The sequence below is a fragment of the Porites lutea genome, chromosome 9 (assembly GCF_958299795.1).
Source record: "Porites lutea chromosome 9, jaPorLute2.1, whole genome shotgun sequence".
Taxonomy (NCBI): domain Eukaryota; kingdom Metazoa; phylum Cnidaria; class Anthozoa; order Scleractinia; family Poritidae; genus Porites; species Porites lutea.
Genome location: NC_133209.1, coordinates 4552108 through 4565810, shown reverse-complemented (window position 1 = coordinate 4565810; position 13703 = coordinate 4552108). Strand labels below are relative to the sequence as shown.

At 39.6% G+C, this 13703-nt stretch overlaps 1 protein-coding gene across 1 annotated transcript in view; it reads left to right on the top strand.

Annotated features, from left to right (window-relative positions):
• Positions 1–13703, top strand: part of LOC140947736 (ATP-dependent translocase ABCB1-like) — a 35971-nt gene that overhangs the window by 16885 nt on the left and 5383 nt on the right. Inside the window, exons 11-22 of the mRNA XM_073396914.1 lie at positions 563–733; positions 1071–1232; positions 1907–2012; positions 2346–2461; positions 3740–3922; positions 4934–5038; positions 5169–5246; positions 5451–5534; positions 5963–6172; positions 10037–10137; positions 10530–10670; positions 13412–13568. Coding sequence (XP_073253015.1) covers positions 563–733; positions 1071–1232; positions 1907–2012; positions 2346–2461; positions 3740–3922; positions 4934–5038; positions 5169–5246; positions 5451–5534; positions 5963–6172; positions 10037–10137; positions 10530–10670; positions 13412–13568 — 1614 coding nt within the window. The remainder of the gene's footprint in view (positions 1–562; positions 734–1070; positions 1233–1906; positions 2013–2345; positions 2462–3739; positions 3923–4933; positions 5039–5168; positions 5247–5450; positions 5535–5962; positions 6173–10036; positions 10138–10529; positions 10671–13411; positions 13569–13703) is intronic.

Below are 13703 nucleotides of genomic sequence, written 5' to 3'. Positions count from 1 at the left end.
AACTTTATCTAGTCACGTTAATCAGTTCAGTTTGAGCTTATATTTTCTTAGTTTTTCCCATAGACGACCACCTAAAGTAAGCGACCACTTTGTCGTGCACCAAGGGTGGTCGCTTACGAAAGAGTTGACTGTACGGTTAAATATTCAGTAGAGCTTCTGATAAAGGATAATCAGGTTCAGTTACTTTCTATATGCTTTCTATATGCTATCAATATACTTGAAGTTAACAATTAAAGTGTTGAATAATTTAAGACTAAATTTTGGCCCATGAAGTAACGTGTTTCCACTCACAATATTTTTATCTTACCTTCTTACCTGTAGCAACGGTCACGTTGCAAAAACAGTCTCGATCAAATTGTTACGGCATCGATCCTCATATCGTTGCAACATTGTCACAGCAAAAATAAATATATATTAATAATGGTTGAAGAGCCGCGTTGAGTGGCATGCAACCGCTGACAGGCCTTATCTGAAGTGTAACCTTCCATTAACCTAAAATACATTTAATAGTGTGATTATCGAGATTCTGATTATTGTTGTTGTTGTTGTTATTTTCTATCAGGGCTATGATACTCTTGTTGGTGAAGGTGGTACTCAGTTAAGTGGAGGGCAGAAGCAGCGTATCGCTATTGCACGAGCTCTCGTAAAAGATCCCAGGATATTGTTGTTGGATGAAGCAACCTCGGCATTGGACAGTGAGAGTGAATCCATTGTACAAGCTGCATTGGATCGAGTAAGAAATTTGCATTCAGATTATTAACGTATTACAAACATTTTTGAGGTATATTTAGTAAATTTGAGTTTCTCAATGAAAGTGTGTCCAACGGAAATCTTGCTAATAGTTTCAACACCAGTACAACGGAACAGTTGTAAAATGCCTTTGTTGGCTGAGAATGCGTAAAAAAGAGATTCTACTAAATCATTGTGTACATCCCGGTTACCATAAGATGCGCACGAACCGCCGCAGGTCAGTGCAGGTATCGTTCGCCGTGGGTTTAGTCGTGGAAAGGTTAATAATCCCGAGAATGCTGATAATAATATTTTATTATCACTAATGTTATCTCTTTCAGGCACGTCAAGGTCGTACAACTATTGTGATTGCCCATCGCCTTTCGACAGTCCAGAATGCTGACTTAATTGCAGTTATTCAGGAAGGCACGATCCTCGAGAAAGGTCGTCATGATGAACTCATGAACATTGATGGACTATATCGACAGCTTGTTACGCTTCAGGTATGTATGCCTTCATTTAACTTATAAATGATTTAATTCAGGCTTCATTTGAGATGCCAAAGTCCAAATTTGCAGATGTACCGTACCGCTTAGTGATAGCAGACTCTTAAGTGCAAATTGTTGCTGACCCTTTCGGCTAACTTAGTGTCGAAAGCTGCGGGTAAACTAACCGAAGAACGCTATAAACACACCGAGAGGCCCAATTACACGCTACTAGAGCGTCTTGGTTTAGTTGGCTGCTGTGAACAACAAAAAGAAAACGTATTGCAGACCTTTAATATCAAAATGCTTCCAATCGTTGATGACGCGTTTCTTCGACTGTTCGCAATTTTTAAAACCAGAATATTCAACATAAATCAGGAAACTCCGTTGGTTTGTCCAAAACCTGAACAAATGGTCCACGTATTTTAATGGTAGACCATTCAGACCCACAGAGAAAAGGGAAAGGTGGAAAATACCAAAACCTATTGCACTGAGACTGTCATTATAGTTCCTAAACGGCCACTTGAATTACGGGCAGCTTCAGTAAAGTATAATATTCTTTCTTGCTACTGCTCAGCAGCAACTGATAGTTGTTGGTTTCGTTAGTGTGACCCTCTTCCGTAATCTATGAACCCGACCATTTTCACGGCATAACATATTCACTGAGCCTCTGGAGTATTTCTTTTTTGTAGATTTTCAAGCATGAGGTAGAAGGTGAAGATGAGGACGATGACGATGACGATGAAATTAATGAACAGACGAATTATAGTGAAGGAAAGGGAGTGAGAACTTCCTCAGGTTCGTTCATCCGTAATATTTGACACTCAGCCCATGATCTACTGTCAGTAGTATAGTGGGTTTCTACCCTTGAGAGCTCAAAGCTTGACAGCGCAAGCTAATAATAAAGTGATCATTTTTGATAATAAGAGATTAATATTAATCTTATGATAAATATGTTGGAAGATATATTTTTCGACTCGGTATCAGGTAGTGAGTACAATTTTTACCTGAACACGTAATTAAATGACCACGGCTAAAACTTCTCAAGAATGGAGGTGAAGCAAGGTGGTTACCAGTGCTTTGATCAGGCAAGCTTGATTTTTTACTATTTTTTTGTTCATTTGTTTGCAGTGTCATCAGCACCAGCCAAATGCTTTCGTAGTGTTTCACGCATGTCAAACGATAGTGAACACGAAGGTCCTGTCCCAGGAAAGTTAAGAGCAGGTTCAATGCTGCATAAGGCGGAGGTAAACACTGCATTATGAGGGATGCATGATCACATCATTTGGAGTCATGGTTGAATATGGCTGTAAAAATTTTGAACCCAGAAATTTACTATGAGAGAATGACTGGACAACCGACAATTTGACTAACAATAAACGACTGTTTGACTGTGCCAATAGACGGATCGATCGAAACGCACCAGTGACATAATTAGTCTTCATAGCCAATAACTGACAGACGACAAATGATATCAGGACTTTATTAACCAATCAGGTCAATTATTTTTAATACCATTAGCTGACGTGATGCAACTCACTTTGACTTTGAAGAAGACTACCGCACAAGTTGCCGAAGCGTCAGTCACTGGCAACAACAGGCCTATTCAGGACTACGTTAACCCGGACGATCATATATAACCTACGTATGATTAAGTATACATGTATGAATCAAATGGTGACGAGGGACATAAGGGAATAATTTCACGCGCATTTTGTTCAAATTCCAATAATTTCCCGAGTCTTCAGGTGCGAAGCGTTTTCCCAGCTTTTTTTTGTGCCTCTTGCCAAACAAACCGCTACCTACTGACGCCTGTAATTTTGCTTTCCGAGAATTGCCTCGACCTTCGCGTGGCCTGGAAAGACACTCTATTCTGTCTTTAGCGGCTAATGGTTACATTCCTTTTTGCCAACTTTTTTCGGATATGGACAATCCAGATTGTTTGGATTTTCGTGCTAACCGGAACAAAAATCTGAAATAAGATTGATCCATACAGCAGCTGGCTGTCGCTCCGATCTTCTTCTCAATTTCAACGCATCGTTATTTACATATTTACTTATATTTTATATTTACTTCTTTCTGCTAAATTAAGCATCTCGTGGAGACACGGAAAGAAAATTAGCTCTTTAACTAGTGGTGGTTCATACTGGAACTCATCAACTTAAAATTATCTGGAATTTGATTCAAGAAAATTCAGAAGACAATTACAAATTCTCAAGCGCTGAGAAGCGCATTCTAAACACAAACAGACATTGTACAGTATAGTTTTACAATGAGAAAATCTAAGCGTTGTCTCTTCCTTACGGATTTAGAGTGACAGTGGAACTTGAGTTAAATATACTACAATCCTTTAGCAGCATAGAACAACGGGGAAATATAAATAACTTTTGCCTCAACTAACCTTGACCCGCCGTGATTGGCTAAAAGGAATGGAACCTATAAGGCACTCCATGCGAAATACCTTGACATACAGATAAAAGGGCTTTTATGACATAAATAATTATTATTTGGGGTCTTTGCCTTAGGATAAGAAAGACAAAGGTGGCGAAGAAAAGATTTTAGAAGAAGAAGTGGAACCTGCTCCAGTTATGCGCATCTTGAAGTTGAACACTCCGGAATGGCCTTACATTTTCTTTGGAAGTTTTGCCGCCATAATCAATGGCCTTTTACCACTTGCATTTGCATTTCTCTTATCCGAACTCCTCACTGTGAGTGAAGACGGTTATTTTTCTTGTGCTGGATAGATTTATTGAAGTCTGAAATGTCAACCGTCTCTTCCTCCAACCCTCAACCGGCGCCTGTCGGGGGGAGGGGGGGTGGGTGGGGTGAAGAGACAGACGGCATTTCAGACTAAGATATATTATAAATATTCGACCCGATGATGGAAGTGTTCGTTACCGACGCAACCAAACAATTTTTCAACACGCCAGTTATATGGTTTCCCGTCGATGATTGTATGTGTGGCATCATTTGTTGTCTTGGTCATAATATTTGATTTGTAACTACGTTGGCTCTGTTTAACTGCGTTATGGCGATGGCTGTTGATTTGACAAAAATGGACGAACTAAAAATCACTTAGTAGTAATCCGGATTCCATGGGATCAATAATTCGACTTTTCCGTTCTTCTGCTTACTCAAGTGGTACATTTATATAGTTTTTATACGTGCACTCCAGATGTACATGTGTATATGGTCTGAGGGGGAGCAAGGGTTTCGCAGTGATGGGAGCAGTCGTCTCCCACCAATGTGGCCCGGGTTCAAATCCCGGCGTAGACGCCAAATGTGGGTTGAGTTTGTTGTTGGTTCCCTCCCTTGTCCGAGAGGTTTTTCACCGTGTTCTCCGGTTTTTCTCTCTCCTCAAAAACCAACACTTCCAAATTCCAATCCGATCGGGAACGCACAGACACGTTTAAACGAGTTCAACTCCTGAGTGCTTCGTGGGTAAACAAATTTCAAACTACAATTTACAATTTACATGGGGTGCGTCCAGCAGATTTGTTTTTTTCGAATGGTACTCCAACAAAACTTGTTAAAGATGACGTTGTGGAAATTCGGGTGAGCTTCAAATTACCCTAAATAATCTGGGTTACCTTTGTAAGTGAAAGTAAGTTGCTCAAAGCTAAGTTACCGACTGCACGGATTGCGAGATGACAAAAACATAATTTGAAAGCTTTGACCGTTGACTAATTTTTTTTCTTCATGTTCTGTTCCTTTTTAAGGTCTTCACGTCGCGAGATGCACAGAAGATTAAAAAGGAGTCCGATTTCTGGTGTCTCATGTTTGTTGCTGTTGCTGTTACAAGTTTTTTGGCATATTTTATCCAGGTATTGTTCCAGCTTTCTTTACTTCAGAAAGATAACCTCTAAACTAAGGGATTAATTCATACTCATTTAGTTTTTGGCTGGAGCCTTTTAGGTGAATAATTCTGTTTTTAACCTTTTTTTTTTTCTAAAGACCGTAATGTTTGCCAAATCTGGGGAGTTGCTTACTTTACGGCTAAGGAAGATGGCGTTTCAAGCAATTTTAAGACAGGTCAGTGAATCGATTTGATCTTATCTCTTTCAGGTGCTTTAAGCAATGTTGTGAGCGCATTGTAACAGACTGAAAGAGCAAGGGACATAACTAGCGAGAGTTTCAGTCCTCTTTATCGGTAAACGTCGGTTAAGCTGGTACTTGGTAGCAGCAACAGTGAAGGGGTCTATAAACTCTTGTTTTTTCATCCATCTTTTTCAATAGGATATGTCATATTTTGATGACCCAGTGCACAGTACAGGAGCTTTAACGACAGCCCTTTCGACACATGCTTCGGATGTCAAAGGGGTAGGTAGACGGCAGACCGTCAGTGTTTTTTAAAAGGAATATCTTATCCGCTCAGCACGGATATTAAAGCTTAAAGTTAAAGCGCTTATAAAATGTTTATAAAAGTCTTACCTAAAATACTTGACTCGCCCTTGTAACCCCCTGTGACCTCTTCTAACCCCCTGTAATCTCTTTTAACCACATGTAACCACTTGTAACCCTCTGTAACCCAAAGTAACCCCCTGTAACCATTTGTAACCCGCAGTAAGCCCCTCTAACCCCTCTAATCCCTTTAATCCCAGTGAAGTTTAAATAGCAAAAGCCATAATTTTTACAGGAAAGAAGACCCTGAAAGATTCTGGTAGTAGTAGTAAAATGACACCATCGTACAAATGGCCCATTATGAGGTTAAAAACAGCATGTTTTTCTTGTTTGTTTTTGTTCTACAGGCTACAGGAAGTCGAGTTTCCAGTATTGTCGCGTCTTTGAGTACAATTATTGCCTGCACTGTGTTTGCTTTCTTCTATGGTTGGAAGCTGTCTCTTGTCGTTCTGGCTTGTGTTCCATTTCTCGCCTTCGCCAATGCTGTTCAGACCAAGGTGATGTTTCAGGGCTCGATGTCTGGTAAGGGCGAAGACATGACTATTCAATCCGGCAAGGTGAGAAGAGCTTTATTCACCCTCCTCTAATCTGCGTCATCTATAGACAATGACATTTTTGATTTATGGTTCCACCTTAGTAGGGCGAATTAAACCTACTGTTATGGCATTTTTATTGCAACAGATGGCTACAGGTCTGGCAGGTCGCATTCTGGTTGAATCTCCAAGAAGAACAGCACATGTCTGAATATTCCATAACACTTTCTGGGTTTTCCGCGATATACGTCTCCATTTCTCTTGGCGCACGCGAAAATGGGAACAAAAAAGTTGGGAAACGTTTGCTCGCGGGCTACACTTGGGTTTGATGTAATTAATCTCGTACCCAGAACTCTTGTTGACGATTCCGGCTTCCTCGGCAAGAGATCTGGATACGAGATTATGATGTATTTGAGGTTGCGCGGGAGACTGGGTAGTTGTTGTGTCGAATTGATTCATGGAACCGTTTTGGAAACGCAATCAGTTATTTCTTTTTATTTTGAAGTTGCCAAAACAGCCCCATAATGCACTTCGACAAAACACCGTATCGTACCAGTCAAACGTAAACTTGAAATGACCAGTAATGTAAACTTAGGCTTGAAAAAGCACTGCAAAAACCGTGGACGATCAATGTAGCTCGACGTTGGATCGAACAAGATCGTGATCAGTCGAAAAAGATAAAAATAGAATTAAAGTGAAAAAGACCAGTGTCAAAGACTGATCAAACAACGTGAAAAAGGCTGAGGTATACAATATTTCGACTGACCAATACCAGTCTTCATCAGGTTTATTAGGAAAACCACGAATGAAGAAACGTGACGAACAATAATCATTGTGTAATCTTTATCTTTTTTTTCGGTTTATTTTTCGTAGTAGCCACACCTTACTACGTCATACCATGTAATTTTCGTTTATTGTTTTACAGTAGTATATATTCTGTATATGCGGTTTTTTTTCGTAATTATAAATCTGATGAAGACTGGTATTGCCTAGTCGTAATATTTTATACCTTAGCCCTTTTCACGTTTTTTGATCAGTCTTTGCAGTAGTCTGTTTGACTTTGATTCTATTTTTTTGAAAAAGACTCACTAAGGGCTCTTATCAGTTGTCAGAATTGCCTGGCCAGACCTGTCCCATCTTAAACTTTTACGTCCCAGGAGTGACAATTTGATCCTGCTAATCAATGGTTCTGTTCTTATTTGAGAAATCGTATGCAAACGTGTCTCGTTAATTGCAACAAGTCATCTGAAACGTACCTGCCCTGTGGTGTCCCGCAGGGAACTATTTTGGGGCCTCTTTTGTTTTTACTATATAAAAATGACCATCCGAATTGCCCCATGCACCCATAACCTAGAATGTATGCTGACGACACTAGTATCACCTACGCGAGCAATGATGTTGAAGAAATAGAGCGTTGTGTTAACATAGATTTAGATAGAATTCGTGCATGGCTTGCAGCGAACAACACGACTAAGACAGAATTTTTTTTAATTGGGTCTAGGCAAAGACTGTCAACGTTAGAAAGGAATCCCATAATTGAAATTAACCAGTTTCCGATTTAACAAGTGTTGACTTCAAAATCCCTAGGTGTTCACATCGATGGAAATCATTCTTGGAAGTGTCATATTAACGAAATCTCTTAGAAGATTGCTTCTGGCATAAGTGCGATTAAGCGTATTACGTATTTTCTCCCTTTTGAGATTCTACTTAACGTATACAATTCTCTGGTACAGCCACACTTTGATTACTGTAATGTAGTATGGGGAAACTGTTCTAAGAACCTATCTTCTAAATTGCAGAAATTGCAGAATCGCGCCGCTCGCGTTATAACTTTCTCTAATTATGACTGCAGTACTAGTGAATTATTTCAAAATTTAAAGTGGTCGAAACTTTTCCATCAGCGCGCAGTTAGTAAAGCAATAATGATGCATAGCATTGTAAATAACACAGCTTCAGAATATCTGACATTGCGTTTTGTTGGACGCTGCGATTTAACTACTTATAACCTTAGAGAGAATGAATACAAGCTCGCTGTTCCACAACCCCGTACTGAATTTTATTAAAGAAGTATTTCTTACAGCGGAAGTGTGTTATGGAACAGCTTGCCTCTGGAGGTGCGGCAATTGACATCCCGTAATTTATTTAATGGAAAATTAAAAGACATAAATTTCGATTGACAATTAATTTACTTAGTGATATGTTGTTTTTACACACGGCCTCCTTGAAAAGCAGGTGTTTTCTTTTCATCTTTATTGTCTTAGTTTTTATCTAAGATTCAAGATTAGGTAGGTAGTTAGTTTTTCTATACTTGAATGTAAATCTACCTGAAGGAATTACCGTGTATAAATAAAGTTACCATACCATACCATACCATACAAGGGGTTACAGGGGGTAACAAGGGGTTACAGGGGGTAACAAGGGCTTATAGATGGTTACAAGGGTTACAATTGGGTGCAAAAGGTTACAGGGGGTTACAAGAGGTTGCAAGGGGTTACAGGGGGTTACAAGGGATTATAGGGGGTTACATGGGGTTAAAAGAGGTCACAAGGGGCTACAGGGGGTTACAAGAGGTTACAAGAGGTTGCAGGGGGTTACTGGGTGTTGCAAGGTGTTTTCGGGGATTACAAGAGATAACAGGAAGCTACAAGGGGCTACAGCGGGTTACAAGAGGTTGCAGCGGCTTACAAGGGGGTTACAGAGGGTTACAAGAGGTTACAGGGGTTTACAAAGAGTTGCAGGGGGTTAAAGTGGTTTACAAGAGGTTACAAGGGGTTACAGGGGGAAAGGGTAGGGTTAGGGTTAGGGTTAAAGCTTACAGGGGTTTACAGGGGCTTAAAAGAGGTTACAGGGGGTTACAAGAGGTTACAGGGGTTTACAAGGGATTACAGTGGGTTACAAGGGGTCACAAGGGGCTACAGGGGGTTACAAGAGGTTACAGGGGGTTACTGGGTGTTACAAGGTGTTATAGGAGGTAACAAGAGGTAACAGGAGGTTACAAGGGGTTACAAGAGGTTATAGGGGGTTGCAGGTGGTTACAAGAGGTTACATTTGGTTACAACTCACGTAAGACCTGGGAGATCATTGATGAGGTGACGGGTCGCAAATCTGAAAAAGCGATTATAAATGAACTCGAACTTGGGGGCAAGAAATAAACTGATACGAGTGAAATTGTGAAAGGTTTTAATAAATTCATTGGCGAAAATCGGTCCCAAGCTGCCCAAGAATATTGAAGATATTGACACTTGTTTCGATGAATTTGTCAATCAATCTATCTTGGGCAGCTTTAGTTTTCAACAAATAAGTCCATCTCTGGTTTCGTCTCTCTTTCGTAGAAGGGGTTAGAAGGGGTTACAAGAGGTTACATTGAGTTACAAGGGGTTACAGGGAGTAATAAGGGGTTAGAGGAGGTTAAAAGGTGTCGCAAGAGTTTAAATGGGGTTACAGGCTTACAATTAATCAATTTTCTCCTAAATAAGTCCAAAGAGTGATAATTACCAATTTTGTCCTAAACAATTATATCAATACACAATCAAGAGAATAGGTTATGAGAATTGATAAAATATTCACCTGGTGGAAAATGCATTGATCTTTTTTCAAATTCTCTCGACTAATTCTGTAAGGAAATGTATGGAGATCAGTTTGCAGAATTTGTACGTGGATATTGAGGTTAAGGAGAAATCCACTATTAATCAAGATTATCTAGCCGTTCGTAAATGGTATAATACACGGATTTGATGGCTCTTAGTTAGACTTATCTTGCCGGACAGTTCTGACGTTTTGAAAGCGCCTTAGCTTTACGTTCTTGTCGGTAAAAGCAGCTTAAACGTTAGTTCATATATTTAAAGGAAGTTTTTATCAAACTATTGTTTTTTATTTTTTCCTTTACAGATAGCCGTTGAAACAATAGCTAATATCCGAACTGTTGTGTCTTTGGTCAAAGAGAAAACATTCTTTGACAAATACGCTCAGGCTTTATCGGCTCCATATAAGTAAGTAACATTATTTTCTTTTCATGATATTTAAAATTATATAGTCCTTTTTTAAACTTACCCGAAAAGGGTGATTATTTCAGGTTTATTTTTATATAAAAGGATAGGTATTATGTGCGAAGGGAAGGAAATCTGTAAGTAAGGTATTCAACGGGCCTTTATCTAAAATATATCGAACAGACACACCTTATGGCTGTAGCATTTTATTTTGTTTAACGCTGAATGAAAATGACAAGAAAACTTGCTGTTTCAGTAGGGGAGTACAACTTAGGGCGAACAAACAGTAAAAAAGTCAGTTACTGGTTGGAGCAAGACTCGAAACCACTTCCTTACGCGTTTCTTTTATACTGTTCGCGGTAGTCTTACCTTAAAACGCGCTTTTTGTTTTGCAGGAAAGCTTTGAGAAACGCACAACTTGAAGGGATATCTTTCGGCATGTCCGAAGCGTTTATGTTCCTCGCTAATGCAGTAGCATTCAAGTATGGAGGCTATCTTGTGGCAGAGAAAGAAATGACCTTCAATGAAATGATGAAGTAAGTTGTGTACTGAACATCTATTTTTTTTTACCACATCCATGTTGTAATCGTTTGGTTATATTCTGGTGTATGTGTGCAGGTAATGAAATGTAGTTCGTATACTAAACTCAGGGTGCGTTCCATTGGAAACGCCGAGAAATCCGCCTTCAACGTGGTCTTAATTAAGAAACCTAACGCCAGATTTCATGAGTTTCCTTTTTACCGTTTTATTGTGTCTAGTGCGAAGGACGTAGACACTATGTGAGAGTGTAGAAAATTGATTTAAGTACTTCATATAATCTCAACTTATGATGTAATAATCCTATAAGCGATAAATTACTTTGCTACTTACATGAAGGAGGCCAAATTGTCAGCACAAATGTGTTTGGAATGTGTAACCATTTAGGCATGCTTGAAGTTTGCAACTATGTGCACTATGATGTGCAATACAGTCGTGAAGACTTTTCAGCTAATCTTGAGACGTTTTAGGATATTCGATCAAAAAGGACCTAAGATACAATAGGAACCAATTTAAATTAGAAGATGAAAGATCACGACGAAGGGAGAGCAATCTTCAAAATTTCTGTGAGTTGTAATTTAACTTTTTACAGTCAAAGCATGTCAAGCGTTCCTGTCGCTAGTGGACTAATAAATTCATAAATGGTTTGTCCATCCAATCATCCATTCATAAAATGAATAATCCAATAGTATAATTGGAACTCGATTCAATAATTAATGTTGATGTGGTTTATAAACAAAATCTACCTGTTCTTTATTCTAGTCTGTTACGTTCAATCGTAGGTGCTTCCCTTTTGCTTAATAGAAATAACAGCCAGAATAGACAGACCGCAAACGCAAAGAAACTCACAAAGGCCGAGGAACGAAATCCACCAATCTCCGCACATACATTGACCTCAGTTTTACCATCTTGTTTTCGTATTTTCTAAGAGGTCAGGTCTGTTGCACTGATTACTGTCAGCAAAATGGCGTACATGTAACTGTTTGTTTGGTTTTGAACTTCAGACCTCGCCCGCACTCGACTCTTACAAAAAAGAAGGAAAAACAAAATTCTGAGTTCGACCTGTGGAAAGTGTAGTTTTTCAAAAAACAGTAATGGAATCAACATTCGATTATTTAATCGAGGCTGACTATGAATATCGAATTGTTCATTTTATGAATGGACTATTGAATCAACAAACGAAATCATTTTCTATTAATGAATTCATTAGTTCGTTAGCGACGGGAACGCTTGACCCGCCTTGACTGTAAGATAATTATCACGAGCAACTGATGATTGTATTTGGGGAGTCCCTTTTGATTTAATCGCTATCTTATTTCATTCTTTTCTTACTGATTCTTCTTTTTGTTGTTATTCTGCACTAAATAGATGCAAAACGTGTCTGAATTCTTACTGCAAACAGTCACTTGATGTTAAATTTACCGAGCAAATCTCTGAGAAAAAAATTTTTATTTTAAGATATAACGGTGTTCAAAGGGGAAAAGTGTTAAAACATGTTAATTTTCGGATCTAGGAACACATTTCAAGCAAGCTGGATTGTTTCAGAATACTCACTTCTCATGTTTACCATCCAAGAGTTAGGGGTAAAAAATGGCATCATCAAAAGCAAAGGCAAAGCTCTGGCTACTCAGAGCCAATTCCTCTAATGAAACAGATAGGCTCAATCAAACTCTCTTTGTAATACACTTTGAAAACAGAAAAAAGGCATTCCAACAAGAGCAACTGTTCTTGTTAACAGGGGCCTATTTTGCTAATGAAGCGTGCGCATGCAAAATCGCTTTTCATGAGAACGGTTTTTTTTCCGATTCCCCCTTCCCCTCTCCCCCCCCCAGAAAAAAAAAAAGAGACGAAAAGGAAAGATACATAAAGTCTGAAGGATGTATTTGTAGGCGTTAAAATCCGTTTTTCTATTTCACGTTTTGTGTCTTGCTCGCATGTCCTGATATTTCCTGTGATTGGTCATGACATAACACAAGGGGAAATACTAAACTAATCACGAAGCGTGGGAATGAGCAATGTGATTGGTTTATCCCTCCTGTTCTGCTTCCAGTTCTAAAAATCTTCATGAGGACGACGGAGTCAGCAGTAGACTCGGAAGAAAAAACCGGAACCCTTCTGGATCTTCCGAATCCGAGTCCGTTGCGCTTTGATTCCACTACATCGTAAGCGCCCTTGCGACCCTACGTCCCCTAAGGGCTTAAGGGCCTTTTCATATCGTTTCGGTTGACTTGGCTGGCCCAGTTTGCGAGATCTCGCGTTACCTTTTAATCCCTTGTAAATTTTTCGATATGTTCATGGGATAGGGCGGGCTGGCTCGGTTCCAGAGGTCTCGGTTTTTCTAACTGGGAACTCGGTAAGCAGCTGTAAGCGGGCTGGAAAATTTTTTCTGATTAACCCTTTAGCCCGGTTACCGTGTTGAAAGCGAGATGAATTCTGCATCGTCTTGCTTTTGCTACTGTATTTTCCACATCATAATTATACCATTTGGCAACAGTGACACAGCTATAAGAGTTGCCAAAGCTATAATAGGCGCGAAAGTTATAACTTTGTGTTTCGCCATGAAGGCTGTGTTTCTCGAATTTTGCGCCACAACTCGTCTTCGGCCTTTTCTCATCTCGAAAACCGGGCTGAAATTTCTCATACGAACCCAAGATAAAATTGCTCTCGGTAAACCGATCAGCCTGGTCAACCGGGCTTATGTGAAGAGGCCTCAAGTAACCCTAATTTTTGTCACTGTTAGAGTGGTTCTTTCCATCTTGGTCGGTGGTCTTGTGCTGGGCCAGATCAGCGCCTTCGCGCCAGACTACGTTAAAGCAAAGGTTGCAGCTGCTCGTCTCTTCAAGATCTTTGACCGCAAATCTTTAATTGACAGTTCCTCCGAGGATGGATTAAAACCGGTAAGAGTGTTTTTTTACTTTCGTTCTCGGAAAGTTGTGGAAAGGTCGGTCAATGTCTCTACACTCGCCCAGATAATTATTCACCGACATATGAAGCGACTTGCTCAAGTAGTTTAAGGTTGGGACAAATGGCTT